The following is a 22,139-nucleotide window of genomic DNA, read 5'->3' on the forward strand; positions in this document are numbered from 1 at the left end:
GAGTTAAATGCATTAATGTAAGAAACATTTTTGCCAAAGTATAAAGATGCTAAACTTTCATCTGCAAATAAAAAGGTGGGTGCATGGAGAAGAAGTTGATTAGCAGCAGTATTTTATTTTATTGAATAATGATTATGATTATGATGATGATGATGATGGTTAATCGTAATAGTAGTAGCAGCAATACTTGTAGTAGTGGTGGCAATAGTAGTACTAGAAGTAGCCTAATATTAGCAGTACCAGCAGTAAAGTATTACACATTGACACTTAATGCACAGATACACTTTTGATGTAACTTGTTGTCCTATACACAATGAACATACTTTTAAAACTTGTAAGGCAAATATTTTAAATGTGGTAATATTTCCCACTTCTTTCTATTTTGTTATAATCTAGTACTTTTCTTGAGAATTGAGCAACTGCAGCTGACACAATTTCCCCTCGGGAATCAATAAAGTATTTCCAATTCTGATTTGGAACAATGGCAACCTACTCAAATTATAAAGTTCATGGTGGTCTGACTTGATAATGGACAACAGAGAGCGCTTGAATGAAACTTGCAGTTACCTGAGTCAACTAAGTGGGTGTTTCCTCCTGTTAGTGTGCCGCGCCCCTTTGGGCACACGGCATCTTCCAGGAAGAAAACCCAACACACCGAGCGTCAGGCGGACGGATAAAACTGCGGCTGGAAACTTTTGTACAAGCTTCTCCACATTATTGTACCCTGCCTTTGGACCGAGGACGCAGCCGGCATGCTCATTAAAGAATTGTGAGTATTACAACACAAGTCTGAAACTGTGTTGATTTAATGAATTTGCCGGAGAAACTGAACGAGAGAGCCGGGCCTGATTGCAGTCTCTGTCGCCCAGCTTTTCCTCGTCAACTTTTCTTGGTTTACTGAGTGTGACAGAAAGGAGCCGAAAACAGGTAGACATTAAAGTTATTGTCGCCATTATAGTTTTTGAATACCTGCAACAGCCTTCCTTCCTTCCCTCCATTGATTTTACTGTTCAATCACCTGGCGTAGCCTACTTGAATGACTTTTTTTTTCTATAGAGGGTTAAGTAAATGGCACCGCTTGCATGAGCTCTTGTATGAATTCAAGTATGAAATCTTGCCTGTTAGCGACTTCATATCTTCTTGCTCACTGGCGAAAGAACACGACTTATAAAACATTACACAAAATCTTTCCCGAATAATTTGAAGTCGCTCGTCCTTTCGGCGTAGTTCATATAGTCTATCAAAGCACTTTAATCACATAAAATCTCAACGTTTACGCTGCGCGCTGCCACCCTCAAGGGCATATTTTGGTGTAACAGGATGACAAGCGTAAGAGGGCAAATCAATTAAAAAAGTTGAACATTTGTTGAAATAAGATTGTGCTTTGCTTTATGGGTGTGTGCCGATATAGAGGATGGCTCCTAAGGATTCAGAAAATGTTTTGGGTAATATTTAACGAGGCACGTGCTTGAGCGCACGAGCAAAGGCTTAAACTGCCACATTTTTGCAACGGACTTTGGTGTAGGAGAGTATGGCGCGTGCGCGGAGGGCTAGAAAGCGAAGTGAATGAATGAATGGAATGGTTTAAGTGAAATCTTAAGATTCACCAAGGTTTGTGATTATAAATTCCTGTAACACCTAGGTCGAACAGTTTTATGAGTGTCTTTTGTCATATGCATCATTACAGAACCATCATCACCCAGTCTGCTGTCATCTGACCGCAGTGCAAAGTACACCTAAGGGCTCTGTTGTGTCAGATGATTATGCTTAGGGATGGGTTAGCCTATGCTCCCTGCCTGATATGACTGACAGAGGAAACATATATATACATTTTAATGTTCTTTAATACTGGGGATCCTTTGAAATCAGTGAGAAGAAACTGTGTCAAATAGGTTCAGGGCTATGATGTGTGTCTTATCCTATGATGACTTTTGGTTTACCATCAAATCATCAGTATGTAGCATTGTATCTAAATATTTTATAGTGATACTGTACTGTATTTAAATATAAAGCTTTGCCAAGAAACCCTGATTCCACCAACTTTAGCAACAATTATTACATAACATTTACTGTCTACCAAGATTAGAAGGGCCTTCTTGCATTTTTTTTTTTTTTTTTCAGCCATGATGTCCTTGCCTGGGAGGTTTCTCTTCCCCTCTTATCTGTTCTCATGAAATATTCAGACCTTGCTAGACTGGCTACAGGTGGCGATTAATTGCCTATTGTATCATGGCACATGAGGAGGATATACAAAGGTCTCTCTTTCTCTCTGTTTCTTGAACCCACACACACACACACACACACACACACACACACACACACACACACACACACACACCTTGCCACATTAGTGGTTAATGTGTTGGGTTTAATTGTCCTCTCTCCATTGCAGTTTTCAGTTTCCTCTTCTCTAGTTCCTAGTATCAGTCGGCTGCTAGGGTCTGCACATCAGCAGCGGCCTCTACATGTCTGCCTGCTCCTCGTTGTTCATTATAAATAGGCTATTAGTCAGTCACACCAAATACACTAATACACAATTGACAAGCGACTCAACACTGCTCTTATGGAAATCCCGACTCATGATGCTGTCATTGTACTGGGTGTCCAAAACGTCTGGAAGCTCAGGGATATGTAACGTGTGTATTTTTGTGCTTGCCATTTATATGCCTGCGTATCCACATGCAGCGGAGAGACTGTCAGATTTTTATTAGGTGCTTGCTGAATGGTCGTATCAAACGCCTGTGGCAGTAACCTATAGGGGCCTCCTGCTGGCCTGTAAGTCACCGCCTCTGCTCAAACTAGTTTCTTTTGAAGTTCACCTGTCCCATATCACATTCATTGAGCTGTAATTCAGATCTCATATGCAAGCGCTTTGCTAACCAGTTGGAGGGTTCGCTTCATGTTCCTTAGTTTATTGATGAGGGAAGTCATGCCGTGTTACAACATTAGTTTATTGGAGGAAGGTTTTACGTTCTGTGTGCTGGACTTCTTCATTGTGAGTGAGCTTAAAATCCCCGTGAAGTGACCTTGCATGACTTCTGCTTCCTGTAAAACCGTATCTTAAATAGTGACATCATCCTGCACTAGTGGGTGTAAATTAAGATTTCAACCAATAAAACCTTCACAGATCTTCACAAATCTGTTGGTTTGCACTTGTGAGTGATCCTACCCTGCACCGTGTCCCACCGAAACATCCTGTTTGAACAGGAAATACACAAAATCAAGAAAGTAAGAGTCCATTTCATGAGATCTTTAAACATTTCTTGAGGATGTAATATTAGAACAGTAGGCTCTATGAGGCATATGTTAGCAGTAACATCCTAGTTGTCAAGTTGTGAGCTGTTGTTGGTGTTGTGATTATTATGATTTTTTTTTTTTTATGTCATTTTCCAACAAGCTTACATATGGCACGCATATAACTGATGCCAAGCTACACTGACAGTGTGAGCAGCTCAGTTAATGAGTAGCTCTGTTCTGATTGTCTGGTATCTATTAATTTGCTTTGCCTCTTATTAATTCTCACAGGAAAACCATGTATGTTTCAGTCTTTCATAATGCCTTTCATAACATTACATCATTTTGATGGGTTGACTAGTTAACAAGTGCTAATTAGATAGCATTAATTGAAAGTAAATAGAAAAAACATCAAAATCACTTCAGAATTTCCCATCGACTCCAACCATGGATGCAGCAGTTCTCCAAGTACTATCATTGAGATGGATATTCCTGTAGTGCGGAAGCCCCTTTGTTATCTCATGGTAGAAAAAAAAAATCCACATGCAAAATACATAGATTCAAAAACTGTACCCTTGAGTTAAAATCTGTAAATTGTGTCTCCAAATTATGACGTCTGCAATTTACAAACCGTAGCTTTTGATTAACAGGTTGTAGCCTAGCTGAAGCTCATGGGTGGCAGTATTTAGTGCCATTTAACAACTGATTTCTCAGAAATTAAGTTGAAACACTGGAAGTGATGGCTATGACATAAGCCTATGGTATCATTTATTTATACAGGAGACTCCCTTTACTCTGTGCTTAGTAGTAGTTAGAAGTAAAATTCCAAATGGGAAAACACTTGTGGAGCTCAGATGGTCCAAGGTTGTTTTTTTTTTTTTTTTTTAACTATTTACCTTCTTTTGTTTCTTTTACTTGTTTGTACAGATTTGTAAATCCAGTGCTATGGTTTACGAATCTGAGGGTACAAATTTGAAATTTTAGGGTATGGTTTATGAATCTGAGTGTTCAGGTTTGCACATAGATTCAGTTTTTCTACCATTTGACCCTGCGGTGATCCTGTACTTTAGTCTTTCAAATAACAGTTGTACAGAACTTGGGAGGCTTTGCATGGCTGTGATCAACTTCTGCATTTTGCACTTTCCAGGAAGCAGTACTTGACATAATCCATGAAATGGAATAACTGGGGGGAAAAAAAGGAAAGGCAGAAATCTGATGTTTGCTGATGGCCACTGACTGAAAAGTTCAGCCACGAAACTTTTGTCATTTAATACGTCTGTTACTAAAGATGGGCTATGGTTTTTGAATTTCCAACAGTCGTTAAATTCTGAAAAAATCAAATAATTTATTCAACTATCGTGTTGTCTTAAAAATGTATTTTCCCTTGTTCTTACCGGCGCCTTGTAGTAACACATTACTGTTGCCAGAAGGTGGTGGTAATGCATCTAAAAGCTGTTTGCCAACCGCCATTAAAAAATTAATAAAGAGGAATATTTCTGAAGAATCGTCGAATAGTTCCTAGTGATTATCAAACAGTATTTTTGCTTGAAATTCCCATCCCCAAGGATGGGTCACCAGGGTTTCTTGTCTCATTTCTTATGAGCGGTTTTAACACTTGTTTGGTGGCAAATTCCCGAGATAACAGACCTTTAAAATGCCACGATTACTTAAAATCTGAATAGTGTTTTTATTGCTTGTTTGGTGGCTACTGACTTTGCATGCTTATTGATTATACTGAAAAGAAGCAGTCAAATCACTTAGCCTGTAACTTTGACGAAAGGATGACATCTTGCTTTACTGAGCGGTATTGTACTGTAGGTCAATGAACTGTGTTTAAGCTGTGCCATAATGCTTTCCCTTGTTCTCTCTCTTTCTCCTAGCCGAATTGTCCTGCCAGTTTCGGTGGAGGAGGTAAGGACTGATCTGCTACTTATTCATCTGCTGTTGCTTCACTTTTCTCCATTCATCAGTTCCTAGAGTCACCACGAGACACAAACCATTTCAAAGCAGTCAGTCAGAACAAGTCCTTCATTCTAAAACCATTTACATCACATTTTAGGCACTTAGTCTGGCTGTCCTTTGTACTTTCTATTAATTACAAGTATCAGTGTTTTCCTCTGAATATTATTCCTGTCAAGCTGGAAAAGTCTCTCAGTCATTATTTAGGCCATCCTGGGACACTAAACCTCTCCACTGCAACCAATAAGAATTACACTATTTTAGGATATGAAGCTCCTTAAAGGAAAACTCCACCCTTGGATACTTTTAGACTTCCTGGAGTTATTTTGTGATGAAGAGTTATAATTTACTTTTTTGGTGTGCACACTTTCCCTCAGTCCCTGAAGAAGAGGGTTCTGTTGTATGCTGTTAGGTGGAGAGGACAAGAACATACTTTTTAGTGGCCAAGAAAAAGTAAGAATGGAAAAAGAGCAATGTCTTGATGTAATGCCTGGTTGTTCAAATACAAAAAGTCACAGAAGAGCATGTATTTCACATACAAATCTGCAAGCTGTAGCTGCATCGCATTTGGGTCAATTGAGGCTAATGCCAGTGGCAAAAGCAGCATGTCTGTGTCTTCTCCAGTGGATTTCTCCCTGCGTGAACATCGCTGCTAAATGGCGGGTTTGGAAAGTAGCCCCAGCTCCTTGATTCTGAGGGACTGACGTGAAAAAAATGAAGTTGATCCTGTTTTAGATGCACTATGCAAAGTTGCAGAGGACTATTTTTTTAAGTGAGGAGTTGGACCCTGTAGAGTCATGTGAGAAAAGAGGTGGAGTAACCATGTGTTTTGGTGGTTGAGTCTGTATGGTTCTCGTCATTGGCCAACTCACTGATAAATTAAGTGCTTATTCCATGTTTTTTTATGTCATTTGAGTCCAAAGGTTCTCACTTAAACCAACTCTCAACAGCTTTTCATAATGCACCTTTAAAATTTTATTAATAACCTTTTAAATGTTAGCCAATTCATTGACATAGGACAAATATACCAACCAAACAAAATATGGATGCAGATGTATGGTGCTGTTTTGAAACACAGTTTAAAGTGTTTTACATTTTCACCATGACTGTCTCTAAATGAGGCATGAATTTCCTTGATTTTTCAATCATTCTTGGTACCAGTATCCTTTTCTATGTAGCGTTCCTGCATCAGCATCCATTATTTTAAAATATATTGATCTTCTCTGTTTGTTAAGTACCTCAGTAGACTACAGCTTCAGAGTGCTTATCCCAGCATTGCTCTTTATTAGGAACTGGAGACTCTGTATTTGCTCCGGTGGGAGCCAACTCGATGCCGAATTGCTGCTCTAACTTCCCCAAGCCATCGATCAACATTTTTCTCCTTTATCTTCATACGTCTAATCTTGATGCTGCTACCAGTGATTGCACATCAGAACAAACAACTTCATCTGCATCCTTGAAATTTTACACATACTGCAGTGAGTGGTAGCTGCCCAGACATGTTGTTGTAGTGGTTAGCTGCTTATGAAAGGCACTCTTGGCTGACTTTAGCTGGCCCTGCAGTAGGTTTTTGTATCAGGTGCTGAATTTATTTAACTGTGTTTAATCTGCCATGCAGTCTTGACTGTTGCCATATCAGCAAGGGTATAACAACTCCTAAATGATAGCAGAGGTCAGCCACATAGATGCATGGGATTGTAAAAGGATACCTTGAAAATATACAAAGAGCAAAGAGCAGTGCAGTTTTTACCTCTGGCAAGGGGCTTATGTGATCACCCTTGTCTGTCCATCTGTCTGTCAGCAAGATAACTCAAAATACTGAGAGGACTACCACAAAACTTTGCACAAAACAAAGAAGTGATTAACTTTTGGACCAGCTGGCCAACTCTCCTCACTGATTGGCTGAAAGGTTTGTGTGCTGTGACAACAGCATCACCAAAACAGGGTGTTGTTTAGCACGAACAGGTCTGTCACTTCTTGCGTCTGCCTTCTTGTTGTGAAAATGCTTTCCATTACAGTTACTAGTTACCCCATCAAAATTATCATCAGTATTATAATCCAAACATGTATTGTGATTACACTCAGATTACTATGCTGTATTTGATGTATGAAGGTACAGATAATAAAACTTAAAATTACAAATTCTAGGGAATATATCTCAGGTTGGAATATAAAAAGAAACTTAATTTCTTCTGTGCAACATTTTAAAAGTTGTAGAGAATAATTAGATCATTTTTCATATTCATAACATCATTACACTTGTTCTGTGTAGCACAGGTGTTCTTTTTTTGGACTGTTATCAAACTCATTCAGCCTTAAAGATATATAGTACACACTCATACCGGTTTAGCCACCCACTGTTACACAACCTTGTATAGGAAAGATTAGAGATCCAAATGTCTAACTTAAAAATACTGTTTCACTTGAGCATCAACATTTGAAAACTTGTGATCGCAGTTCTTTAGTTGCCATGATGAGACATACCTACTGTCTGGATTTTTTCTTTTTTTTGTCTTTTTGTTGGCATTGCAGTGTTTGGCTTGTGGTAACTCACTAAGTGCATGTGTGTTATGTGCGGCAAAAGCTGATTTGGAGCAGCCTGCCTGCAGAACAATTATCATGATGTATGACAGCTTTAAACAAGTTTGAACACATGAACACTTCCAAACTGTTGCTTTGAGCTGTCAAGCTGCTCCAGCAGTTCTTCAGTTGTGATGCAAATACAGCTTTGTATATTGGATATAGTGAATATATGTATATTGTCATTGTCTGTGTAGTAGAGTGACAGATCATTACTTTGCACTCCACCCTTTACTCTTGTCAGGGAATCGCACCACTTGAAAACTGAACCTGCAAGGCAACTTTTTTTTTTTTTTGACCAGCGTGACACAGAGCAGTTGTTCCAAACACCTGGCTCCATTCATGTTTCATGTTGAGCCTGTTTGTTACACCTGAATGTCTTGTTTCCACCCCAGTCTGCTTGTAAAGGCCTCCACTGCAGACAGTCCAGGAAAATAAGGAAATACACACAATACATGTGCAGAGACACATACCAAAACTCCTACTCATAGTGGAACATCCAAAACAAGTTACCAGCCTGTTGCAACGCTCTGTCTCCAGGCAGAACGGGGCTGGGCTTGATTCAGACACAACCCTATTGGACGGCTGGGACAGTTTCAACCCTGATTGTTTTTGGCCAGCTGTACTAGGTTTGTGCCGATTGGCCATCAGATTGTATATCAGCCACTGAAGGGATGATCAAAAAGTTTTTTCCTATGCTGATAACAAACTACTATCAGAACAACGATTTTCTTCAAAATAATCTCTAGAAAAAGCAAGCTCCCCTAAATAAATAGGAGTGCTGTACACATATTTAGAAATGGCTGAGTGTCTTATGAACAGGGAAAAGTATAAACAACAAACATTAAAGTCCCCATGAAATGACTTCACATGACTTCTGCTCCTCTAAAACAGAGCATCCTAAATAGTGACATCATCCTGCACTGGTGGCTGTAAATTAAAATTTCAACCAATAAAACCTTCACAAATCTATAAACATCCTCTCCACCTATCCCTTCAAATAAAATTGTGTTTCTCTCCCAGACTGATATCCTGTGGGATTAGGGTCTGGGTTTGGTCTGTCCTATCGGTTTGCATTCATGAATGATCCTTCCCTGCACTGTGTCCTGCCCAAACATCCTGTCTCAACAGGAAATACATCAAATCATTTCATGGGGTCTTTAAAAACAAGAGAATGCAGTAAACAGTAATAACAGTGTTTAAAAAAAAAATTTTAAAAAAAATTGTAAAAATGGATATACATGCACTTAACCTCTCAGATCTACAAAGAACTCAACAGAGCATAGAGACTTCATTTTCAAACGAAATAACTGTAATTTCAAGAGACAAAACTACAGAAATACACCATCACAAGTTTTAGTTTTATTACGTAGAATGGAGGAAGCTGGGGTGGTGGGGGCTTAAGACAGCACAACTAGGCAATTATGACAGATTTCTTAAATGGACCGCCTTGAGTGTCAAACGTGATTACTGTCTGTTTGGATCAGCTGACAATCATTCAGTTTGGTGCACATGACTCGCATATCCTGCCTGAATTAACGTTTGTGAGGAGTGTGTGAGATACACTCTTTTTAATTCTGTAATCTGAACAGGGCATAGCACACTCCTCCTTTTCCTCAACTAGATAAACATGTAAGGCTGCTGCAGTTGCTTTCTGAGCTGCATGTAGACTGCACAGAGAGCCTTCTTCTGAGGGTTGTTAAAAGGCAACACCAAAAAAATATAAGTTACAACATTTGATCACAAAATAACTAAATACACTGAACATTTCCAATATTTAATAGTGTCAGAGTGTCCAAGGTGGGAGTTTTCTTTTTAATAAGAGCCTGTTTTCCTTTGTAGGACATTAAGCCTAACCCATCAGCTTCGTTCATTATTATAGCACTGCACAACATCCCATGGCCTTCTCATATGTGTCATGTAAGAGATTTGGTGTGTGCCTGTTGAGTGGGAGTGTGCTGACACTAACAGTAATGTGAGTCACTGTCCATTGTCACAACACTGCTGATTGACTCAGGGAGGATAGCAACCAGGGGAGTGGAGAAGGAAATGAGTGGAGAGCGAGGTAGTGGAGGACAGCCGGTTTGCTGACTGAGGCGGTTTCATAATGCTGAAGTCAGGGTCTGTGATAACCAGAGGGAAATGGTTAACTGGGGTCACAACAGCACGAGAGTTGCAACTCTGATTTTCTGCGACCTAAAGGGGGCCGAGGGATGTTTTTTGTTTTTTCTTTCTTTTAATGGAAAATAATGATTCTCAGGGGTTTTTACAGTCTTGGCATTTTCCAGTTCCCAGAGTCCCCAACAAAGAAAATGAAAGTTGTACTATTTATGGTTTTGCCAAAGTTGTGTGTAGTAGTTGTGGAGAATATCATTGAAGTTGACATGCATAATTATTACAATGAGTGCTACAACAAGGACTCTGTTCTTAAATAAAGAAAGTATATTATCACTTTTTCCAAACATTCAGCTGCTTGGTAAGCCAGTTTGCCATCAGCCAATGTTTTCCAAGTACAGTCATTTTTTAAAGTGGTGTAGCAAGTGGATAGGTTATCGACAGTGTTCCTTCACTAAAACAAACGACAACATTTGTGAGTCTAACATGCTACCATACCACTGGATATCAACGCGGCTGCCATCCAAATGTGGAACTCTTTGATTAAGCAGGAAGGACGCGGCCGCCTTCCAGTCATAACTCAGGGAACAAAGTCCCCATTTGTCCCATTTGTCAAGGTCCCCAAATTGTAGTTGTTTAATTGGGCCGGGGGCACTGGGAATAAATGCTCTATTATCTATAAATGTTAATAAATTATTTTCACATGAAATAAAACTTCATGGGTGTGTTCCTTGACCTGACAAAGAAAACTTTACATACTGTACGAGAATAAGGTTCCTCAGGCTTGTACAATAGCAGCAGCATGGCTCTACATAGACCAGGGAGCTGAAACTGTGCATAGTTAAGAGTTTGCATATTTTCAGTGCAATTAATCGCTGCCACCAGAGAAAGGGGAGCTAATCATTGGAACCTGATCTTTGGTTACGATGAAAACCTGCAGACACAATTATGGGATTTATTAGAGTTTCATACAAACCTACCCGAACACAGCACCCTTGACAGACCCTGAGCAGCGTTGACCTTGCTCTACTCTCTTCTCTCCACAGTACCAGGTGGGTCAGCTGTACTCTGTAGCGGAGGCCAGTAAAGGTGAGACGGGAGGAGGGGATGGAGTGGAGGTGATCGCCAATGAACCCTATGAGAAAGATGGAGAAAAGGGACAGTATACGCACAAGATCTACCACCTGCAGAGGTAGGCAGCTGCAGGACAGGACGCTCAGTGGCTTTGTCTGAAAATGTCTGTTGAATACCTTATACGAAACAGGACATCCTGATTTTGTTGGTGTTTAAGGTCAAATTGTTGAAGTTTAAAGATCCATTTCAGCATTATTGCCTTTACTTATTATTACGTTGTATAATAGGAGTAGAACAGTGCACTGTGGCCTTATGCTATGTTATCTGGTTCAAGCAAAGTACTAATATTTTTTGTCCACTTCTTTGCTTTGTTATTACTTTTTGTCTCCTTTGTGTGGTACATTAATGAAAGGACTCGTATCAACTGTGTGGCACACAAAAATGCACCAACATTGATATTATCGCTTACTGACTCAATCTGAAACTATAATCACCCAAGTTTGTGATTTGAAACATCTGTGGTTTTCATATGAAACACTCAAACCTCACAGTGATAAACAATTAAAATATAATCAATAATGGAATCCAAACCCCCAGCACATAATAAAAGAAAGTTGTATACTGATAATCTTTCACTATTTCCAGTAAATTAGAGGAGAACAGTTTTTGAAATACAGGAAACTGAGTTTGGATGCAGATGCACTGGGTATGATCTGGAAACCATCTATAATATCACTTTGGTGTAAACCTGTACCTCCTGGGTGCAGTGTCTCTTTGTCTGTTTGTGTGTGTGTGAGTGTGAGAGAGAGAGAGCAAGAGATAAGTACATTTATTATGTGCCTGAGTGTTTTGTGATTGTGTATATCTGTGTTTGTTTCTGGGTTGGATTGGGCTGTGAGTTTTTTTTTTACTCACAAGCAAATTATTTTATTTAGAAACTACATGCAGCCGTGTTGACATTTGTCAAGTGAATTCTGCCTGCATTTTCTACAATAAAATGTTTAAATGCAAGAAAATAGGCACTCAATTCAATAACTTGCTAAATAGAAAAATATGCAATAGAACATGAAAATCTACAATTTTATTGATATATTTGTAACTCCCGTCTCTCTTTGCAGTAAAGTACCAGGTTATATCCGAGCACTGGCACCAAAATCTTCTCTTGAGGTTCATGAGAAGGCCTGGAATGCATACCCTTACTGTCGAACTAGTGAGTCACACACACACACACACACACACACACAGAATGTGGGGTGGCAGTTAATAATTTAACATTGCATACAGGTTAGACATTCTTAATGAATGCAGGGAGGAAGTGCAACATCTTGTGGACTGGTGTAAGGTGAACAACCTGGTCCTGAATGTCGATAAAACTAAGGAGATCATCGTGGACTTCAGGAGATCCAGACCCAGCCACACACCCCTCCTCATCAACGACACAGCCGTGGAAGTCGTGAGCACTACCAAGTACCTGGGGGTGCACATCACCGACAACCTCGGCTGGTCACTCCACACCTCCTCCCTGGCGAAGAAGGCACAGCAGCGCCTGCACTTCCTACGGCGGATGAGAAGAGCCTCCCTCCCCCCTCCCATCCTAACCACCTTCTACAGAGGGACCATCGAGAGCCTGCTGACCAGCTGCATCTCCGTCTGGTCTGGGAGCTGTAGGGCCTCAGACTGGAAGTCTCTGCAGAGAGTGGTGAGGACGGCGGAGAAGATCATCGGGACCTCGCTCCCCCCCATCCAGGACGTAGCAGACAGCCGCTGCCTATCCAGAGCCCACCGGATCATTTCTGACCCCACCCACCCCCAGCATGGACTGTTCTCCCGACTGGCGTCTGGCAGAAGGTTCCGCAGCATCCGCTGCAGAACAGCCAGACTCAGAAACAGTTACTTCCCCCTGGCCATCAGACTGCTCAATGCCAAATAACTTGTCATATGGACAATACATTTCTGTGCAATATATCTTTATGGAGGTATGGTTTCTTCAGGCCCAGGGTGTGTAGCCCAGTCCGGGAAACACCCCTGGGATGAGGAGAATTAATTACCTCCTATTTGTGCAATAACCCCCCCCACCCCCACCCCCCCTCCGCCGCCCGCCCGCCCAGCAGCTACGTATGGACAATACATTTCTGTGCAATATCCCTTATGGAGGTATGGTTTCCTCAGGCCCAGGGTGTGTAGCCCAGTCCGGGAAACACCCCTGGGATGAGGAGAATTAATTACCTCCTATTTGTGCAATAACCCCCCCCCCCCCCCCCACCCCCCCCCCCTCCCCCCCCCCCCCACCCCCACCCCCCCTCCGCCGCCCGCCCGCCCAGCAGCTACGTATGGACAATACATTTCTGTGCAATATCCCTTTATGGAGGTATGGTTTCTTCAGGCCCAGGGTGTGTAGCCCAGTCCGGGAAACACCCCTGGGATGAGGAGAATTAATTACCTCCTATTTGTGCAATAACCCCCCCCCGCCCGCCCAGCAGCTACGTATGGACAATACATTTCTGTGCAATCTTCCACTGTTAACACTGTTTAGTCAGTTGTTTTCTTTTTCTGTTGTTTACATTCTGTTCTTATTGCACTCATTATTATTTACACTGGTTATTCAGTTGTTTACGCTGCTCAGTCCGTTGTTTACATTCTGTTTTTATCTAGTTATTCTCAATTGCACTCATTATTATTTATACTGGTTATTCAGTTGTTTACACTGTTTAGTCTGTTGTTGTACATTCTGTTTTATCTAGCTATTCTAAATTGCACTCATTACTATTTAGCTCCTGTTTTTTAGCACTAGTTATATAGACCATATCATACCAGTTATATAGACTATATTTATGTATAATATTTATATTTATATATACCTAAACGGTCCCACAATTCCATCTCTGCTGTAATCCGGAAGCCAAGCAACGACATTTCGTTGCCAAAATCTCACTGCTGTGTTTTTTTGTGCAATGACAATAAAAGAAGTCTAAGTCTAAGTCTAAGTCTAAAGACTGTAGTGGGATAATACTGACAAGTGGTTTGGTGACCAGAAATAAATGAGAGAGTATTTGCTGCAGAGTTTTAAAAATATGAACCAAAGTAAAATACACTTAAATGAGAAGCTTTAGAATTGGAAGATGTGTCTTGTTTCATTTTTTTTCTTTGTCTTCTCTCTTCATCCATACTTTTTCCACCATGAACCATCTCCTTCTCTCGTGCAGTCATTACAGTAAGTACCCTTTTTAAACCTTTATCTTAAGTTTTAACTTAAACGGTTTAGATATATTTCCACAGCCAGTTATGGGGCATTTTGACTGAAGCTCCTGTTTAAAATTTGGGCCTACCTTTATACCTAATGCATAGGGAGAAGAATCAAAATTTGATTGAAACTACTTGTGTAATGTTCCAGTGAAACTTTGCCCAACTTTTAACATGATGAAAGATGAGATGGTAACCATGTCGCTTAGATGAAAGGAGACCTGGCAATGCAGTGATGAGCTTGACTTCACACAGCAGCTGTCGTGTGTGTGTGTGTGTGTGTGTGTGTGTGTGTGTGTGTGTCTGTGTGCGTGTCTGTGTGTGTGTCTGTGTCTGTGTCTGTGTCTGTGTGTGTACATGCGCACAAATGCATGTAGTAGGCTTAGGCGATATCTTTTTTTTTCATATCTTCCTGACATTTCACCGGGGTGAACTTAATGTAATGGTTTTATGGATAAAAACAAACAAACAAACAAACAACAAAAACATAAAAGCTGAGTTGAGCCGCACGTATGACACTGTCTAGCCTAAAATGCTGTGTGTCTGATATGCAGTTAGAAGTCTTGCTGGGTACTATTGATGGGCCCTTAGAATAACAAATAGGAAATAAGTGCCTTTCTTCCATAGACACAGCATACTTTGCTGGAGGATCTGATGACACTTGTTGCCGTGGCGATACGACACATCAGTGGGCTGAACGGAGACGATGTGTTGGGGTGGTGGCAGACTGGCAGTTGAATAAAATCATGTGGCTAATAAACTGCTTTTGTTACCTTGGTATATCATAATACCTTGAATACCGCCCAAGTCTAGTATGTATATATGTTTATATGCTCACATGAATGCACAATCCCTTTTTCCCAAAATCTCCTTACGTTTGGAAATACTGTTAGTACGCTTGTAATGGAATCTTTAGGGCGCGCGTGTGTGTGTGTGTGTGTGTGTGCGCGCGCGCGCATGTGCATGTGTGCGTGCATATGTGTGCACATGTGTATATGCATAAGAGCTAACTGCTGATTGATCCTATTATGTTTCTCTCCCCAGAATGCCTACATGAAGGATAAGTTCGAGATTAAGATAGAGACGTGGCACAAGCCTGATATGGGGGAACAGAACAATGTAAGTCATCTGATCAAGTACCAGCCAGTTTAGGATGAACACTTCTTTACCTTCTTCTTCTTTACCACTTCTTTAACCAGGCAGATCATTAAGAACAAATTATTATTTACAGTGATGCCCTGTCAAGAAGCATAAACCTCTTGAGGAAAAAATGGAAGGGGGCTGTGAAGGAATGAGGTTTGGTTAGTGGAGCAACAGCATACAGACACGGCAATACAGACATACAGCAAGACAACTACACTAAGACAGGGTAAATGCACAGCTATACAGACATACAGTAAGGCAAAATAGAGACAAGCAGGGTAACACGCAGCAAGGCACCTACAGAGACAGCAGGGATTAACGCATGGCTATACAAATAGGCAACTACACAGGGGCAGGGTTAATACATAGCTATATAGACATACGGCGAGGCCACTACAGAGACAGACAGAGTAACGTACAGCTATACAGACATACAGATAGAATACAAAGACAGGCAGGGTTAAACAATACAAAGTAAGACGCAGGGACAACGGCAACATGGTATACGGTGACGACAGCAACCAAAGTATACAACTACACGACTACAACAGAAGACACAGCCACAACCATAACAATAGAAATGTGGGGGGCAATGGGACACGACCATGCAGGGAAAGACAAGTTCACAATGAGCGACAGAGAAAAATTAGATCAGGCCAAGCAGGTTAACAGGCAGGATGACAAGATAAACTTACAAGGGGATAAGAAGTGAGGGCCAGCTTACCAGTGAGTAAAGGGTGCAGTGGTGGGTGTTGAAGGGGGCATTAGTGGCAAAGCGGGTTGCACAGTGATAGAGTGTGTCAAGTTTTGCGAGAGTGTCCTTGCATGCGGATCTGTAGATAGTGTCGCCGAAGTCGAGTGTGGGGAGAATTTTTTTGATGGGAGTGAGTTTGGCGGAAGAAGTGAAGGCGTGACGATTTCTGTAGAGGAAACCAAGTTTGGCCTTGACCTTGGACTGTAACCGTTAGATGTGGTGAGAAAAGGAAAGCGTGGAGTCTAACCAGGTGCCCAAGTACTTACAGGTGGGGATGTGCTCCATACGAGAGTGCAGTTGATAATTAGAAGCGATGAATGTGTGGGAATGTGTTGTGGTGACGAAGACAGATCAGTTTCATAGCACATATGGTGCTGATGCATCTGGAACAGCAACAACCAGACTGGGACAAACATGGACAGTAAAGTCAAACTTGTTAAATTAAATAAGTTTTCCTATCGGCATGTGGTTTGGCAATGTACTTGTCTCGAGCGGGCCTTACTGAGGAGGAGCTAAAATCAACATAAATGAGACTATTCCACATCTGTGGTCTCGCAAAAAAAAAACATTACACACTGAGGAACACAAAGCCAGCAAGCCAAAGTTCTGTTTGAGACCATTTCATCGTTAAACAAACAAGACATACTGCAGATGGCTCTTTACAGCCAGCTGTTGCATCTGCATTAACAAGAAGAGAATACAATGCATTTCAACAAGCTAGTGCAGATTGCTAACCGCTGGCCTGCAGTGACACAGAGCTACATTCAGTTATATGGCATTTATAGCTGAAAAATGGCAATTGAAATGAGACGCCTTGCTCACTGAAAACTGTTCAATTATCCATACAGGTGACTATCTAGCTGAAAACCTCGATGATGATGCATGTGTGCATGATCCTGTTGTCATCAAAGTATTCTTGCGTCTAATAAGTCTAATGTTTGTCTCTTATTAGTAGTACTGTATACTGTATATGCTGTAATAATCAAATCAGGTCTCTAAGAATCGCAAAGATCCCCGGCAGACATTTGACAGATATTATTATCACCATCAGCTCTTGATATCAATTGGGATTTAATACCATGCATTAGTCAAACTCTAAATTGTATCCCTGTTGAACTGTGTTTATGATCTTGAACATTTATGTATGTATTTTTGCTTTGCTCTTGTCTCCCAAGTGACCTAATCATCATCATCATCCCTCTCTGTAGGTCCACAGACTAGATGAAGAAACATGGCGGGATGTTGACGTTGTTGACATAGACATCGCTGACAGGAGTAACATAGATGCAAAGGTGAGGGCAGAAATTCAGCATGCATCAAAAACTTGGGGCATTGAGTAATCCCAAGTCAGTAATCTCAAGTAATCTGCCGTTTATTGATTTAAACTAAACTGTCACAATCATTTGTATCCAATCAGCACATCTATTGATCAAACCAGGATCACTGGGAATAGCAGAAACTCTGTTAGTTAGGCGGCTTCATGTCCTTTATGGCTGCACTGTTTATGTCATTGTGTTGCTTGCACCCATTCCTTAGGACTACAGTTCAGATCATGATCCTGCCATCTTCAAGTCAGAGAAGACTGGTAGAGGGCCTCTGGGACCTAACTGGAAGGTATCGTATCTGCCATAGTCTGTTGCTCACTTGCCTAAACATAAGCTTAAAAGTGTGATTTATGGATGTCCAAGTGATACGTTTTCAAAGTGGGAGCTGCCAAGCAGTTTCAGGGGAAACTCAGAGACAAAGGTAAAATAAAAGAATTTCATGAAGAATTTCTAATAAACTGATGCTTTTATTACTTATCAAAAGGACCCATGTCTGTGGGATCGTTAAGATAGACTAATATTGCTGTACACGCTGATGCATACAGTAAAAAGGAATCACTCTAAGTAAGTCTGGGAATTTAGCTTAAGCTCTTGTTAGCAGCTTTATTTCTAAGCATTGTCTGAGGGGAGGCCCACAGTCTCAGACTTTGAAAAACCCTGGTCAAGGTAATCCATAGGTAATCTGTGGTGCTCTCACAAGAAATAGATCAAAAGTATTTTTCATTCTAACATTTAGTCAAATAGTAAGTGAACCTTTGACTCTGTCTGCATTCTTTATACTTCTGTGTTATTGTCCCCAATATAATGAAATTGTTGGAGGGGGCTATAAACCAACAAGCATCCATTTGTTGGCCTCCTTGTCATACATTGGCATAACTATCAAACGGATGCTTCAATTTACAACAAATTTGGCAGAACATTTGGTCATGAGCCAGGGAAAAAAAATGAGAACTTTATATGCCCCTTGGCCAAAAGTGGGGGTGCCATATCACACTACATCAGGTGGCATAACTTCCAAACGGATGCTCAGATTTCCAATCCAATAGTGCATTTGCTGTGAATGCACCATTGGTGGAGGACAACATGTCTGTTCATTTATATGTGACCCACTACATGGAGGAGTACTAAGAGCTGTTTGCTTAAACAGGGAGGCCAACCCATGATCACTGGGAACAAGAGAAACTCTTAGTTAGGTAACTTCATGTAGATCATGTAGAGCATAAGACAGTACATTTATAAACACTTGTGAAGAAAATGTGCCCACCTCTAAAAAGACGTGCTTGCAAAATAGTTCATCTAATTTACAAAAAAAGACCAAGGTTTTTCCTAATGATGCTAGACTGTATGACGCAAGAATATTACTATGATAAATCCATCACTTTAGTGTTGTTGTTCCTATATATTTTTGGTTTATTTCTGGTTCTTGTTTCATTTTCTATTTCTGCATTCTTTCTTTTTACATTTGTTTTAACCTTCCTATGTTTGTGTGTACACACGTGTTTGCAGAAAGAACTCGCCAACAACCCTAACTGTCCGCACATGTGTGCCTATAAGTTAGTCACCGTCGAGTTCAAATGGTTTGGACTACAGAAAAAGGTGGAGAGCTTAATTCAAAAGGTAAAACCAACACATTCAGAGGATTTCATCTTGCATTGAGGCTATGTGATGTTGATTTGTTGCATAGCTGGAGGGACTGAAAAAAATAATTTTCCCTAAATGGTTCCAGATTGCATTCGTCTAAGCACTGAGAGATATCTTCTTAACCACCATCTGTTAATTATCTCCAATTTAAAATACAACAATTGTTATTATATTTTTTCCACCTTATTTTCTGGAAATGTCCTATTGACCTCCATTCGTTTTACTCACTTAATGGCCTCAAACATTCATGAGGCAAGAACATCTCCTTTTTCAGAGTATCTCCGGAATAGCTTTTGATCTATATTGCCTTCTGGTGGCCAAAATGTAAATTGCTGCACAGAGGAAAGGGAAAGCAGAAACATTTTTGAGTGTATCTTTTATTTCAGATGTCACCGATTCAGATGTAACCTGTTTCACTGTCTCCTTTACCTTTGAATAATTTATCCTCTGTACCCCTGACCCCTCCTCTCTCTTTCTGCAGGTAGAGAGGCGACTGTTCACCAATTTCCACAGACAGCTGTTCTGCTGGATTGACAATTGGATCGAGCTGTCGATGGACGACATACGAAATCTGGAGGACAAGACAAAGGAGGAGCTGGATGAGGTGATGGGACACAGCATATTGTACACTGCACACTGTTTAAGTCTCTGCTCCAAGTGAAACTGTTTCCTCCCTCCCAGCCTCACTCCTCATCCTACCTCTTAAAATATATTGCGTCCCCTCCAGCAGTTCTTGTGTTGAATAAATGACTGAGTTATTGTAGTACATCTCTCACTTGTGTGTCTTTCCGTGTGATAGATGAGGAAGACGGACGAAACTAAAGGCATGGCAGCTGATGAGAATTGACGGTAAGTATTATTCTGTCCCCTTGGTGACATTTAACATGAAATCTGTGCCTCTGAAGACAGTCGGGCTGTTAAATTTTCTAAACAGAACCTCTTTTGCCTCTTTAGATTGCCATCTGACACAGGAAGCTTTGCCTGCATTCAACAGACTACTCCTTGGACGCTGCGCCCAGAACATCTGGAGAGGCATAAAATATCACAGTTTTGCCCATGTGAAATTGGTCTTAATAAGAGCTCCATGCTCTAAAGCAGTTGTGTGTGTGTGTGTGTGTGTGTGTGTGTGTGTGTGTGTGTGTGTGTGTGTGTGTGTGTGTGTGTGTGTGTGTGTGTGTGTGTGTGTGTGTGTGTGTATTTGACTGCAACAACAACCTTGGTATTCAGGGGACATGTTTGCAAGTTGAGGAGTCACTTCTGTGGTTCTCTTGCTTATACCAATCCTCTTAATTCAAAATGGAGTAGCGTGAATAGGTGAACAGGTTTCCTGGGCTGTAATGTCTATTGTAAAACATGCAATATTACTGATAGCACTATTCTTTTTTTTTTTTTAAACCAGTGATATTGTGATTGTGCTTTATTTTGGTTCTTGATTTAGTGTTTTGCAATTGTCATTAATTCATCATGTTTACTCACTGGAGCAAGTTGGATTTGCCAGCTGTCTGCATCCACAAGAAAAAAAAAGCTCCATACAGCTACGATTATGTCTTACAATAGCTTTTATAGGCAAATGGACTAAAACATAATAGGAAACAACGGTTTTTGTCTCCTCTTCTCTCCAAATGCAGTTGTTTTGAATGGCTGTCAAACTGAATCTTGAACTTTCAAACTGATTTTTGGATTTTGTCAAACTGAAAATGCATCCTCCACTCTGTGCTCAGTTTGGTGGAGTCGTTGAAGTAGAAACACAGGCTTTGATTTCCAAAAAGAACACTTATGTGAAATTGAATTGATTTCCTTTGAAAAGACTCCACCCACAGACACTATGATTATACATGCAGATTGTTCTAATCCTTAATCCTTATCACACAACTGCTGGCACTGCTGGCATACTGGTGTCAGACAAGTATGCCAGCTACTGTTTATTAATTCAGTTATTGCTTTGGTTAAGGGATTTGAGTGTTGGTGATGGTGTTGAGTGTGGATAAACTTTGAACAAACACAAGCGGTGACACATGACACATGAAGCGACTTTAATCCCCTGCAGTTGTTCTCAAGTGCAAGCCTACTTAATTGTAAGTCTTGTTTAACTGTCCATGTGTTTTATTAAATTATCTTAAATTTGTGTATTTTATTTTGAACAAGGCAGTTCTGTGTAATGAGTCCTCCACGAAAATTTGTATTCCATTAAACACGATATATATTTATCCTTTGCTTCTTGTGTTCATTTATTTTGGTCGACAGACTGATGAACCTCTCATTATTAATTGAAGTCAGAAAATGTCTTGATTGTTGAATTGTACAGCAAAAGATATGTCTTTTTTTTTTTTTTTTTTCCATTTTTAGAGCTTTCAAAATGTTTGGCTCTGTATCTCAGTGTACACAGCACGCTATTCCTGTCTTTTTCAGTGGTGGCGATGTTGAGCTGTTAAGTTTAGCTGGCTCACCATGTCGTGTGTTGCAGTTTGTTTTAGCAAAGTTATCAACTTGGGTTGTGATCATAAACAAATGCCACCACTCTGAGTTCCTGCGTGCCGTTTTTGCCAGTTCCTAATCCTTGAGCTTGTAAACAAATACACATTTACCGGCGTTCAGGGGCATCGTAGTGGGGGGAAAGCAGGACTGATTACCCAGGGCCACAATGAGGAGGGGGCCCTCGAAAGGCCTGAAATAAAAAGGTTTGCCTATTGGCCGGCTATACAAGAGCCCAATAAGATTTCTTTTCATGGGGCCCAAAATCCCTAGCGGCACCCCTGCCGGCGTTTACGACATTGGTGTCAGAGGCAATTGCACTCCGAACCTGTGGGGGCGGTGGTTTGCAAAAATACAAAGGGGTGTGTTCATTTGTAGATATGTACACATTTCAGAAACTCTCTTGCAGATTTTCCTTGCACTTTTTTTCTCAATAGTCTTTCACCAATCCATACACTACATCCACATTCTTCCATTTGTTTTACAAAATTTAAGGGTATAAAATGTAATAGATTTTCCAAAAAAAAAAAAAAATGTTGAATACCCAAATAAAGAATAACATCCCCCAATGCAAATGCTCTGGTTCTGGAAATTAAGCCCTT

At 40.6% G+C, this 22,139-nt stretch overlaps 1 protein-coding gene across 1 annotated transcript; it reads left to right on the forward strand.

Moving 5' to 3' along the window:
• The first annotated feature begins 605 nt into the window (after window positions 1–605).
• LOC115370610 (phosphatidylinositol transfer protein alpha isoform-like) lies at window positions 606–21,275 on the forward strand. Its single transcript, XM_030067712.1, has 12 exons — window positions 606–769; window positions 5,115–5,145; window positions 10,935–11,080; window positions 12,081–12,172; window positions 14,166–14,173; window positions 15,247–15,321; window positions 17,308–17,391; window positions 17,636–17,713; window positions 18,931–19,041; window positions 19,547–19,669; window positions 19,865–19,914; window positions 20,020–21,275. The coding sequence occupies exons 1-11, from the start codon at window positions 753–755 to the stop codon at window positions 19,910–19,912; spliced, it is 813 nt and encodes a 270-aa protein (XP_029923572.1). The 5' UTR covers window positions 606–752; the 3' UTR covers window positions 19,913–19,914; window positions 20,020–21,275.
• The last annotated feature ends 864 nt before the right edge of the window (window positions 21,276–22,139 follow it).

Source organism: Myripristis murdjan, chromosome 13 (assembly GCF_902150065.1).
Source record: "Myripristis murdjan chromosome 13, fMyrMur1.1, whole genome shotgun sequence".
Classification (NCBI taxonomy): domain Eukaryota; kingdom Metazoa; phylum Chordata; class Actinopteri; order Holocentriformes; family Holocentridae; genus Myripristis; species Myripristis murdjan.

Bases quoted from the DNA above. Each gene is read 5' to 3' on its own strand.
- LOC115370610 (XM_030067712.1), top strand. The intron at 17,392-17,635 runs GTGAGGGCAGAA...CCCATTCCTTAG, and splicing joins GGAGTAACATAGATGCAAAG to GACTACAGTTCAGATCATGA. The intron at 19,670-19,864 runs GTGATGGGACAC...TCCGTGTGATAG, and splicing joins CAAAGGAGGAGCTGGATGAG to ATGAGGAAGACGGACGAAAC.